The sequence below is a fragment of the Ceratotherium simum genome, chromosome 15, assembly GCF_057802395.1.
Source record: "Ceratotherium simum simum isolate JZ-2026a chromosome 15, ASM5780239v1, whole genome shotgun sequence".
Lineage (NCBI taxonomy): Eukaryota > Metazoa > Chordata > Mammalia > Perissodactyla > Rhinocerotidae > Ceratotherium > Ceratotherium simum.
The window spans coordinates 32522222-32535609 of NC_141914.1; the positions used below are offsets into that span (position 1 = coordinate 32522222).

The 13388-nt window shown below is 36.5% G+C and overlaps 1 protein-coding gene across 2 annotated transcripts in view; it reads right to left on the minus strand.

Annotated features, from left to right (window-relative positions):
- Positions 1–249: 249 nt before the first annotated feature.
- CCDC50 (coiled-coil domain containing 50) overlaps positions 250–13388 on the minus strand; it is a 66052-nt gene continuing 52913 nt past the window's right edge. For both annotated transcript variants that reach the window (XM_014783082.2, XM_004424571.3), the window contains 6 exons: positions 12562–12677; positions 12086–12130; positions 11871–11975; positions 10001–10080; positions 7927–8033; positions 250–6612 (listed from right to left, as the gene is read on the minus strand). In XM_014783082.2, coding sequence (XP_014638568.1) covers positions 6593–6612; positions 7927–8033; positions 10001–10080; positions 11871–11975; positions 12086–12130; positions 12562–12677 — 473 coding nt within the window. In that variant the 3' untranslated portion in view covers positions 250–6592. The remainder of the gene's footprint in view (positions 6613–7926; positions 8034–10000; positions 10081–11870; positions 11976–12085; positions 12131–12561; positions 12678–13388) is intronic.

The following is a 13388-nucleotide window of genomic DNA, read 5'->3' on the forward strand; positions in this document are numbered from 1 at the left end:
CCAACTACCATGCACAAAACAAAGCCATTTCTCTAACTAATTTTGGACTTGGGAGTATTTGTTGAGAATCGCAACGTACTAGACACCAGTATCAACAGAAAGTGGATGGAACTGGAATAAGAAAATGCTACTGTTATTAAACAAAGACATATTCAGGTTACTTTGTACAGAAGAAAAAACAAATAATAGTCCCAGAACTTCCCAAGTCCTTGAACGCAGTGAAGAAAACATGAGACAGAGACCATTGGCTTAACAAATGGATGACTTTATTAAGAGAGACGGACAAGATTGGTGTTTGCCTCAGTCAAACCATCCAGGAGAACGAGCAGACTTACACAATACTTTGGTTTAAAAATTATTCATAATATCAATGTTAAACCTGATGTTTAAAGAATCAAATGGGACATAAGGTGTAAAAAACAAATCATAACAACACAAGCTTGCATAGATGAATTAATGTAGATGTACAACTGGCATCTGAGGGAGGTGTGAGCACTGGAGAGTCCGAATGACATTACCACCTCACCCTCCCAAGACACATGAAAGTCACCAGCACCACGTTGCTCATTTTCCTCAATGAGGGCATCAGCAGGAACAACTTGTGCTGTATGAAGGTGAAGTGAAATAGACTGTTTCCACCAGCCTAGTCCAGATCATAGATATCCACCAATAGCCAGCACCAGTCACCTTTAAGGCATCCACAAAGTGTCCCTCACAGTTTCACTTAATCTCTAGATAGGCATGTGGTCTGAGGTGGCCTCTGTTTTCTATCCTCAGATAGGCAACTGTATTCCATTAAGGTTCTGTTCAGGTCCATGAAGCAGCTATTTCAAAGCTGCCTCTCCCTCTGGGGCTTGGTTACAAACTGACGAAGACTTGAGATAATATCTCATTTGTTTTTTAAACATATCCACATTCCAAATGTCAAAGGGGTTCTTACCAAAGAATCCGAAACTACCCAGGCACTGTGTAGTACCTCTCTCAAGAGAGCACTTCTCCAAATTATAACACAAATGACAGCACCACCTCTAATTTCCTGAGCAACTTGATTTATATGAACAAACTCTTGTACTTTATCATTCAGCACCTTTTCAAAATACAATATTGTGCTGGAATGGATTCTTCTTAAGGAAACCCCATTAGAGAGAATTCTCATTTTGGAACATCATCTTTATATGCTATCTTCCCACTGTACCTCCTCATTATTTACAATACTTCATGAAATAAATATTGGGTTGCCTTTAAGAGGCAGGTGAAAAATACAGCTATTTCTGAGAAAGGGCATTTGGCTATCAGTATATATAGCAAAATCTGAAGTTACAACCTACAGGGACTCCAGAGGCTAACTTAATCAGAAAAAATTCTGCCATCAAAAACCTTCTCACTAAACTTAACAGCTAGAAACTATTTTAGCAATTAGGCCTGAAATTCAGTGCAACAAAAACATATCCTAAGTACATGATGTGTAATAGTATATTTTCTCAACTGTCTTCTGTTTGCTGTTCTTAATCCTTGCTCTTTTGTGAAGGAAATGTCACTCAAACCCTGTCTTTCAATTCTTCTATTCTTTCTATATGAACTTCAGCAATGAATAATGGGGCACTAAGTTACACAATTAACTCTGTTCTTATCCAAAATGCTGAAACTAGCATAGAGCTGGCTACCTATGCTATGAATAGTTACTCAAAAAGAGAAAAACATTTTCTAGTTTGCTGAGAATACAGAAAAGCATATTAAATTGATTAGGAACATGTTTCTAGGCAGCGTTCACAATAACATAAGGGAAAGAGAATGATTTTTAGGACTAGATATTTCCACAAATCAACATGATTACTTAAATGATTGTGTTAGCTTGGGGCATCAAACACAACCTTAAAAAACACTCTGGTGTCTTTCCTACCACAGCAAAAGTTTTCCTGGTTAATTTTCTCTTGAATGTAATAAAATAGAAACACTCTTCCCATCAAGAAATCTCCCATTTCAAGTAAATATCTCTGTTTTGTTTGGTTTTCTCCCTTTTTTTGTTAATGGTATGCATGTCAATACATAAGAGTGTTGGTGAAATTCTTACAAAACAGTAACGAGTGACTTCACTGCATAACAGAACCTGTGGAAATATCTTCTACACAGTCACTATAGAAAGAGAAGGACGGTCAACTCTCCATTATTCAGGAAATGATCACCTGAAGAATCTGGCCAGGAAATCCTCACTCTCCTACCAGCCTTTTCAGTCATGCCACTGCTCACTCCTAGACTGAGAGGCAACTTGAAATATCTATCGGTGTATTTATAGGTCACCATAGCTCAGTGGGAGGATGTTTCTGTTGGCAAAGCTTCTGATTGCAAGGATGTTTGGGGATCACCTGTGAATTTTATATCTCAGTGGCGAGTTGACAGTCGTTCACATGCAGGAAGTACAGTACACTGACCTCGGTCAGAATCAAACTAATTTAAGGCAATACTGCTCCTGACAGACATTGGTGGCAGAAAGGCAGGTCTCATCAGAAAAGTGATTCTGTAGAAGTGAGATTTTCCCAATTTACCCTTTCCTTCTTGACTTCTCTAAATTAAATTTCAGCATTTCTAACAGCAGTTAAATAGTAGGAGCAACAACAGCCTCAACTCTTCCCTTTAATAACCTTACATATCAACAGGGATAAAAGAGACTCTTCTGCCAGGATTTGGATGACACAGTGCCCCATGCAGCATTATCAGGCAGTCGCTTCTCCCTGCCCATGTTACCTATTTATGGGCTAAGGAGGAAAAAAAGATTCTATCAACAGTAAGATAAGCAGTTATGGCTTTAAGACTCACAGGCACCACCAGACATGAGGAGAAAATGGGACCATTTTATCTAGTCACTTCTCTATGTGCAGTAAGTAACGGACGAAGTACTTTAAAAATCTATTTTTTCCTTTTTGCTGAAAAAGTAGGTTTTGATTTTTTTATGACTATTTCTAAAAAGCCGATGTTATCAGAATATGGCACGCTACGTACAGTGAAATCTACCTAAACAGTGTTTCCTTTCCATATTAATGTTCCCCACACAAATACTGTTTTCCGAAAAGGGAAAAAAGCCTTTGAGTCCAAGTTCTATTCTGTTCTCAGTCTTTCAGAAAGGTGATTACACTGAGGTCTTGATCCTTTATTAGGCCAAAGATCTTTCAGCCAATCACCACAGTTACCTTGCAAGAAAATCATCACTGAATAAATGAATAATCTTGGTATTCCCCAAAGTGATTTTTATACAAAGGCAACACTCATTAAAAATCAAGGCCCAAAAATGTTAACCACTTATGTGGTAAACTGAATACACCATATTATAGCAGGTGTTTCCAGAGAACAATTTGGCACAAGACAAAATTTAGAGAATATTTGACAGTATTAAGGAAAAATAATTATCAATTAAAAGTTAATTATTTTTATACTTAAAAGTCCTGCCATTGAGGGAAAGGTATGGACAAAGTCAGCAACAAATCTATTCACCATCCAGCTGTAGGCCACAGTAGAGAAGAAAAGGAGAAAATGGGTCTGGTTCATAATTTTCTAGAGTTCAGTAGAACACAAGGCCCAAGGTCACACATTTTAGAATATGCTGATCTAGATCCAAGTGATCATTGCCATTCTGAAAAGGTTTTCCTCCTGGAAGCATTTATCCATATCTTTCTTTTCTAATTTAGATGTTTCTCTATGATCAAAAACCAGATAGCCTTTTTTACAGTTCATTAGTCTGTTGCTGGTTGTCGTAAAGTCACTTGAGAAACAGTAATTCAATGGTATGCCAAGCCACCTTCTAAAAATCTCAATGTTCTTTTAAAGCATGCGTAGCAACTCTCCAATCTCCCAAAAAAATATTTACATCTAACAAGGTTTGACACTGGATTCAAATTTTTTCAACTCAGAACATTTAATCTGTCCCTTATCTAATCTTGCTTCCAGGCAATGACTTACAAAAAGTTAGGCTGTGGGAAGGAGGTGTACATGTCCAGTAGCCTTATGATAAGGCTCCAAAACCTATTGTGCTCATTCAGTAATACTGGTGTTGATGGGGCCTGGCCTCCAGAGAGCAGAGGTATAGAAACAGAAAGATTTTCCAAGGCCAGAAGTCTTAGTTCACATCACATTAAAGCAAAATACATTGTGGGCCTAAAAATTACGTGGCGTTTGTTCCAGCAGTAGGAACAGGAAGAAAATAAATGCTTCCATATTTATATAAAAATGACAAGGTGAAAAGCAGAGAACACAGTGAGCAATGTTTGGCAGTTCCTTAAAATACAGTTGTTAGTTGCTTCTGTAGTCTCAAAGATAATTATTACATTATTTGAAAGAGAATAAGAGGATTTAAGTGGTTGCCTCTGATTTCTATCTCCTTATTCACAGAAAAAAAATTACTCTGATACTCTTTAAAAAGTGTTTGCTTTACAAAAAAATAAAATAAAATAAAAATATTTTAAAATTCTAATCTTTTAAAAACCTAAAAAAAAAAACAAAACAAATTTTCAACACAGATGTTGAATTGGATGTCACAAGGAAAATATCACCTTTGGTCACTCACTAAGACAGCTGAAACACTAACATCCTGGTTACGTGTTAAATGGCCTGACATTTTCTGAATGAATTATCTCTAGTTAGCATTTTACAAAATAAATATGATTGGATAAAGTACATGAGAGGCAAGAGAAATGCAGAATTTTTAAAGTAAAACCGATCATTGTATGAGATATAAAAATAAACATTTATAAAACAAAAATATGGCAAATGATGTTGCCCATTTGCCTAATTAGCAAATAAAAATACATTATGTTTTTTTCTTTAAAGCTACCATAAAAAACTTTTTAAAATATGAAGCAAAATCACAGGGCAGACAAAGGAAAATATAGCATTACTATAAGTCAACAATGCCTTACTTAGCTTTGGATATTGAAACCACCCTCTGGAATTTGATTTAAGGCTAGGACCTCCATTTTGCCTGCCCTTGCCTATTTAAATGAAGATTTTTCTTCATTCGTTTCCTCACAGCCATTCAAAGTCCTATTATTTTCCCTTTCCCCCATTTTTCTGAAATGACTACATCTCTTAGGGTTTTGTTTCTTTCTAGATTATCATTTCCCCAAAATTTAACTCTTAGATGGCTTTTACTCAAGTTCCTAAAATCCAAAAACTTTATGAAACTAAAGATCTTTCTCACAACGAAAGACTCAAATCCACTCTGAGAAACTAATCTAAATAGCTTTCTGAACATTGCCCAATTTTAAAGTTGATCTGGAAAGATAAGGCAAACAGAAGGCAGTTTCCAGTGGGAAAAGAATGTATTAACAACTTTTTCTCTAGTCACCTATATATTTCTTTCCTAAATAAACACCATACTAAAACGCCAAAATATTAGATTCATACAATGAAAACAGCAAGTCAAGCTGCAGGAATATGGAAATATATATGGATCTTGATTGCCATTTATGTTAACTAACTATTATGAGAAAATAAGCATTTCCATGAGGTTAGAAGCTAGAGAGACTCAAGATATCTTGAGGAGGGGTTTAAAGGCCTTGTACAAAGGAAGCTGATGTCCATGTATCATTAATCAATGTGTAAAACCAAATACATGGATAAAGAACCACTTTATCAACATTAACTTCATGTTGAATTAATCTAATTATTGACAGACACACAAAACATTTTTGAGAGGTTGCCAACAAATACTGCTATGTTTTTAAGCAAGAAGAAAATTTCAGTATTCGGCCAGAGAGAACGATGGTTTCATCACCTATGTGAACATCTTCCAGTTCCATTTCCCTCGGCTCTACAAGTAAATGTAAAACAAGAGAAGTTTTTCATTTTCAGTTGACTTTGCAGAGACCTGGGTTAAAATTTCATAGAATTAAATTTTTGCCAATAAATACTAACAAACGGCCCGATGCCCAGAGGCTTCAGAAAGCCTTGCGACTGAGGAAGAAATAGCAGAGAAAGCGTTAGAGAATGACATCTGGGCCAATTTTCCCAGGAGGACTTATAAGGACATGCAAAACCTCTACAGTCCGGGTAGTCAGGATAATGTATTTCAACTTATCCAGGTGTGTGTGTGGTTTTTAAATATTTTATAGTTGTGATATTTTTTCCCTGAAGAGTACAAAAAGCAAAAGCCTCCGTCTTTCAATACGTCATACACTAATGCACCAAAAAAAGCTATTTCTTATATTATTTTATTCTGCGTTGCATCCAAATATTATGTTTCATTTTAATCATTATCTTCACAAAATTCTAATTGCTAAATAAAGCCTAGTCCCTAGACACCAATACTCCATACCTAACGAAAATGGCACTTTATGGAGCTCTTAGATACTACATCCCAGGAAGTATATGCAGCATAGAGGTGGCCAATATTCAGAAGCTAGATTTTCTTGTACTGCCCAAGTGATCAGGAATAACCAAAACATTTTAAATGAATTAAAACTATTTATGGTCAGAAAAACAGTCAAGGTTAAAACCCAGGAATACAAACGTAAAAGGAAAAAAAATAAGCGTGGAATGCATTCTGTATCATCTAGCAGTATTTGCTACAGTGAGTCCATTTTCAAGGCAGATTCCTAGGTTTTTACTGCTTATAATGGAAACCTGGGGAGAGGAGGAAAAAAGAAGAAACACCATTAATGAAAAATCTTAGAACTCTGTTTTTCCCCTTGCTCAGGCGATATAATCTATCTTTATTTCCATGCATTTCAAGTGGTTCATGTTGTCTTTGTTCCTGACTGTACAATATTTGCATACAGAATCAGTGTGTTATTTTAATATTGTGTTTCAAATGTATGTCAAGGACAGGAAGGGACTCCTAAAAAGTAATACATGCATAGAATTTGAGAAAAAAGCATCATGAGCTACTTTCAGTTAAAACCAGGGATGGTGAAAAGACCACCAACTGATGGGAATTGTAGTATATGAGCAGTTTTGATAAGGTACAACTAATCCCATCTTTTAAATAATGTCTTGTGTCTTATTCTCAACATTGGATGAACGTCAGAATGGGGGGGGCGTCAGCTGGATAAGGAGAACTTTTTCAAAAATACAAATGCCTGGAAACCCCCCTCCCCTAGAAATTCTGATTTAATTAGTTTGGAGTGGCAGTTGTGCACTGGTATTCTGTAACGACAGCAGAAAAGAAAATTTAAAGAAGTTTGGGAAGGCTACCATTGGATTTGGAGAAAAGAATAGTAAAAACATCACCCTAAGAAATCTTCAAAAACCATAACAAATAAACATCATTAATAAGGCTGCATCTATGTGAAGTCTACTGCAATCTGCTTTCATACATTTTACTTATAAGATCCTGACAACATGACTATTAAAATCATCTCCACTTTTAGATGAGGAAATTAACATAAGAAACTACATTTTCATTATCTCATTTTATGACTATCATAAAAATACACATAAGTGATGCTTGGAAGAGCATCTACACTCAACTATTCCTCTCATTTTAAAGATTTGGTCCAACTGAGACCACATAGTCTTTCCTCATTTTCTTTGCCCCATTTTTCTTCCGTGAAAAAGTTTTGCGTGGTGTGTATATTTTAAATCTAATTAATAGAGTCATGGGCAGATGGGAAACAAGAGCCAGTATAGAAAAAGCCCAGTAGATCTAAATGGGGACACAGTCACCCTTTAGGAATCTGATGAAAGCCGTGAACTCTCTCTGGAGAAAAATACAAATACATAGAAAATCTTACATTCGACTTAAGATGTTTTGTTTTCTGTTTTTTTTTTTTTAATCTTTTTTGTTTTTTAATAAATGAAGAATACTACAATGATCTACTGAAAGATAATTTATTTTTCCATTCTAGTGATCTGTAAGACAACATTTGATTTTTCCACCATAGCATGAGGATTATAAAAAAAAGATCTTAAACTTGACCATATATATATTTTTCTTACCTTTATGAGAGGACTCTGCTTTTGAGAAATGACGTGTGGAATTATGCTGGTTTGTAGAATGAGTGCAATCCAAATCCTCAGGATCTGTCACGGTAGGTGGTGGCGGCCTGAAGGAAAGTCAGAATTTAAAGGGATATGCTAAGTAGTGGTGACTACAATTCCACCACTCACTGGGTCACATGGTAAAAAGCATACATTCTGATATTAGTTGTATAACATAGCTATAACAAGATAATAGACTTTAATTTTTAACTATGAAGCTATACGTTTCATAAAATTCTTATTCATTTTTGGTTTGTCATATATATAATCTTTCTGTAAATGATATTTAAATACAAATGTTCCTCTCAAGTCAAAAAAGACTTCAGTTCTACTAGTCATAGGTCATTTTTCACTCATTTACAATAGCCACTTTTAATACAGGATCATTTGTTTACTCATTCTTTCAATATGTCAAATATTTTTAAGAGTACCTATCATATTCCAGAAACTTGTTTTCAACTTGAACAAATCTTTTTAAATAGCCATCCCAGACTGTTCTATCCTATCTGCTGTCAAAGTTATTAGTGTTCTAAAGAGCCAAAGACTTTGAAGATGGCAAAATAACCCTAAAGATGATATTAATTCATTTAACTAAAAAAAAGTATAATAAGCCACAACTATCAGAGAACATATTAGTTACTTCTTATTTTACTTAGATATTGCAGAGATGTAAATAAAACTAAACATTGTAGTTAGAAAAATCTGCTTTAAAAAAATGTTTGGCATGTGCTTAACTAAAAGCTACAAGAAGAACCAATTTTATATAATTAGCTAGACTATACTACTGCTGTCCTAAGAGCTTTACAAACCTGACATAATTTTCTGAAAGGTATTTATTTTCTGAAAGCCCATGAGTTTAAAAATAGAGTATGGCTCTTTAAGGACACTAAACATATTCACTTTAAGGAAACAAGTCTAGCAGTTTAGTGTGGGTCATGAATGGGAAAAAACAGTGTACATTTTTCAGTGTGATAAAACTTACATTTTAAGAATTAATAAATGTATTATTAATAACCAGGGCTGAAATACAAGGTTTTAACAATTTAGAATTTTCAAAATGTTAGATTTAGTGTTACTTTTGTCTTTTTCTATTTAATGTTCTCTCTTCCCATTCCAATTATATTTCCTCTTGAAAAGCAACAGAAAGCAATAAAGAAAAAAAAAAGGCTGCTTCCCCAGAAACTTAAATGTTGACAACTTGAGGTGGAAAGATAGCAGTTGCTCCATAACTATGACCCAAGACTGCTTGAGAGAAGTCAGAAAGAGCATCTACCATAGCCACAGCCATCTGATCTAGTGGGATTTAGAACAGTCTGCAATGACTCAAATAAGTACTTGCCTAAGACATTCAGACACACATAGAAATGAATTGAAGCATATGTAAATGTCACACACACATGTGACCCTGAAACTCAGTAAAAATTTAAAACCTGAGATTTTACTTAGGAATATGGTTAGTTTCACCCCTTAGCTGAGGGCATCGATTCAGTGAATCTAGAGACAAGAACTGGTTCTAACAAAAAGCACATCTTTCCTGGGGCCAGCCCAGTGGTACAGCGGTTAAATGCACGCACTCCGCTTCGGCGGCCCAGGGTTCGCAGGTTCTGATCCTGGGCGCACACCAACACACCGCCTGTCAAGCCATGCTGTGGCGGCGTCCCACGTAAAGTAGAGGAAGATGGGCACAGATGTTAGCCCAGGGCCCATCTTCCTAAGCCAAAAGAGGAGGATTGGCATCAGATGTTAGCTCAGGGCTAATCTTCCTCACAAAGGGAAAAAAAAAAAAAAAGCACCTCCTTCCTTCTACACCTCAGCTTCTGTAAAATTCCTCATCTTCCTGATTTGACTTGTTTAACCCAATTTAAGAATGGAAACCGAGTTTGAAAATAATCCTGCAAGACTTGATACCACCTCATAATTGCAGATTTCTGGATCTCCTCTCTCTGAAGAACATACACTCTTCTAAGGCAAAGAACACCTACTTACTCACCCCAAAGTTAATCCTCACTATCCTTTTCAGGTGTCACCTTACCGTGCTGGCCTGTCATTCTTAGAACGATGAGGTTCATCACTCTCTTTTGACTTTGAGTTTGACGATTTAGCTGGTTTTGGCTACAAGCAGGAAAAAAAAAAAAGAAAAAGAAAAATACACACAGAAAATAGCAAAGAAAGAAAGATCAGGTTTAGAAAATATCTAAATCATGCAAACTCTCCTTTAGTGATTTCAGGTTACTTACATTCAGCTGAGCAACATAAAATATTTTTAAATACAACCACTGAGAAATAAAAAAAATTAACTCATGAAGGCTATGGTGGAAGCTGTCAGTGCAGCCAACGAGTGGGCTAAACACACACGAACATGTTCCCCCACAAGGGTGTGCCTGGCCGCCCATTATTAACATCACAGCTGCATAGCACTGATAAGAACTGGTGGACTCCCAGAGTCTGTGGAATCTAGGTTTGTGCTCTTAAACTTATTTCTGAGCATCTGACTTAGGCAGGATGATTTTCAAGCCAGGAAACTAAGGCACATTCAAGCCAACTTTTCTAGGAGAGGAACTGTACCAGCACCAGTTCTAGAATCTAGAAATTCTAGAAGTCCTGATATTGCTGGCAATGTGGCATTCCCCCTCTTACCTTCCTGATTTGTAATCCTTAAAAATACCTACGCCTTCATAGTTGCGTTCAAGAATCTGAATAACTCCTAGACAATTATTTGCGGCTTAATTTATGTAGCAGAAGCATTTGGCAACCCTTCTACTAAACTGAAATATGTCTGTTAGGAAAGATCCTGCGTTGCTTAGAGGGTAAAAGAGGGAGATAAATATAAATAATTAACATGGAAATAACACTTTCATTTGTTTTCAGACTGACAACTGAGTAATTGAGCAAGAGGCAACAGTAGAGCAATATTATTACCACGGTTTCCATGTCTTCTTTCTCCGCTTAACCAATGCTGACATGGAGACAGGATCCGAGACCCAAGGGAGGAATTTGTTTGAGAAAAAGAAGGGTGCTACCATCAGCCGTATCACGGACACACAGCGCGGCTGCATCCTTCCAGGACGAGTACAATCTCCCTCTCTAAAAAGCCTTACCGTATGAATTCTTGCCTTCTCCTTTGCTGCTCTTCCTTCAGCCAGCTCGACCTTGTATTTGCTAGCTGTCTACAGCTTGTCTTCCTCTCTCCCTTATATATTATCGTGAGGAAAATATCTCTGTCTTTCCCTGTAAGTCCAGAGTGGCGCTTTGCACACAGTAACTCATGAGTCAAGTCTTTTAAAGTGAACTTGCATCTACCACATACAACAGATTATACAGCAGAACCAACTGCAGTCACTGACTGTTTTGTCTACTATGTCTGATCAATGAGGGGAAGATAACAGTTCAAGCTCACACTAGACACTTCTCGCACTCTGGCATAAGCAATGATTGCTGGTGACAAGATATGTGTCATTCTGCCATGGATCAAGTGATGTCAGAGGAAAGAGAAACAGCTGGTACATAATCAGGAATGAAGGACAATACAAGCAGATGGGGAAAGTAGAGAGAGGACGAGAAGGCCACCGTGGAAACCTGAGAGCATGTGAAAAGGCTGCATTCTCCTATAAACTAAGTATAGAAACTAAGACTGCTCATGACTAGAGGCACTTGCATCTCAGTTGGTCTTAAAATGACTGGAATAAACTTCAATCTTAGCAGTAACTTTTTACATAGTTCCTTTCAGGAATTCAATATGATTTTTCATGGTGAAACAACTTTTATAAGTCAGATTCACATACAAGATACAGGTAATTTGTATACTCTAAATATATTTGCAAAGCATTCCCTAAAAGCAGAGACCCTTTTTCATTTCGAATTTTGTTTCTAATTAAAAGCAAAGAAAAAAGAACAGACCCTACCTTCCAATCAGGGTCATGCTTTCTTTTGTCCAAAGATGATTTCTCCCGCTCCTTGGCTTTCTTGTAAGCTTTCTTTTCTTCGGCCATTAGAAGTCTAGCAATTTCCTAAACAAATCCAGTCAATACCACTGATTGGCAGAGTTGTGGGTAGAAAATTACTGAGATATTTCCAAAGAATATTGGCTAAACAAATTCATTAACTAACATGAACTCACCTCATCCTGGGCTACTTGAGCTGCTCTCATGTCTACCTGGGTAGCCTATGGTAGAGAATATACAAAAAAGAATAATTTAATTGAAATCTATGCTGTCCATTTTTTAAAATCTTACATAAAATAAACTGGTATTTGAAACTAGCTGCGATTAACATCCCTAAGTTGATAATCAGTTAGTATACTTTCACCAGCCGAATATATAGGGTCTATTTTTATCAAATTCTACCATAGATTCTCAGAGAATTATCAGAACTCAATAATGGACAGACAGAGATATGGAATTTGGTTGTTAATGCTTACTCAGTAAGTAAAACTAGACACTATGCTTATTGTCTTGATTTTTCCACCCATAAAAAAGCTATCAGTTTGTCAACTGATAGAGGACTATAATAATGCCTACTATATAACCTCAAGAATGATTCAATTCACAACAAACCTACTGATTCACCTGAACTTCTGCGTTACAATTTGCTTACCAAAATTTCTTCTTCTTGCAGTTTTCTGGCAATTTCTGCATCATACCATTCCTGATTCCTGTGGGTCACTCGTGAGGGAGTAGAGACAGCTTCTTTCATCCCTCTCGGCTTCATTCCTAGAAAAAACTCAAAGTAATAAGGCAACTGACTTTGTTTTCTGAAAAGTTGCAAAATTTACGGTAAAGAAGGTTTTTCTTTTCTTTTCTTTATTTAATCGATTTATTTATTTTTGGATGAGGAAGATTGGCCTGAACTAACATCTGTTGCCAATCTGCCTCTTTTTGCTTGAGGAAGATGGTCCCTGACCTAACAACCGTGCCCATCTTCCTCTATTGTGTATATGGGATGCCGCCACAGCATGGCTTGATAAGCAGTGCACAGGTCCGCACCCAGGATCCGAACCTGCGGACCCCAGGCCGCCGAAGCGGAGCACACAAACTTAACCACTATGCCACAGCACCAGCCCCAAGAAGTTTTTTCTTTAATGTCTAACACTGACAATACTGCCACCACTCCAAAATTCAGTGTAGGGTGCACTTATGAAATAATTTTTTCCCCTAGGCATGGAAGTGGTGATATAGATAATCCATACATTTAAATAAAATTACCCACCCAAACCTGCCTGGTAGAAACTCCCCTCTCACATGGTTTCTTCAACAGCAGAAAATCACACAAGGAACTGTAAGTGAGGCTTTTGCAAAATAGGAAGTGAAAAAAAAAAAAACTTAAGTCACTAAAATAAAAAGAATGTAGAGAAAAGAAAGTTACAGAATTGGAGTTTTTTTTTGTTTTTTTTTTTAGATTTTATTTATTCAGTTTTTTCCCCC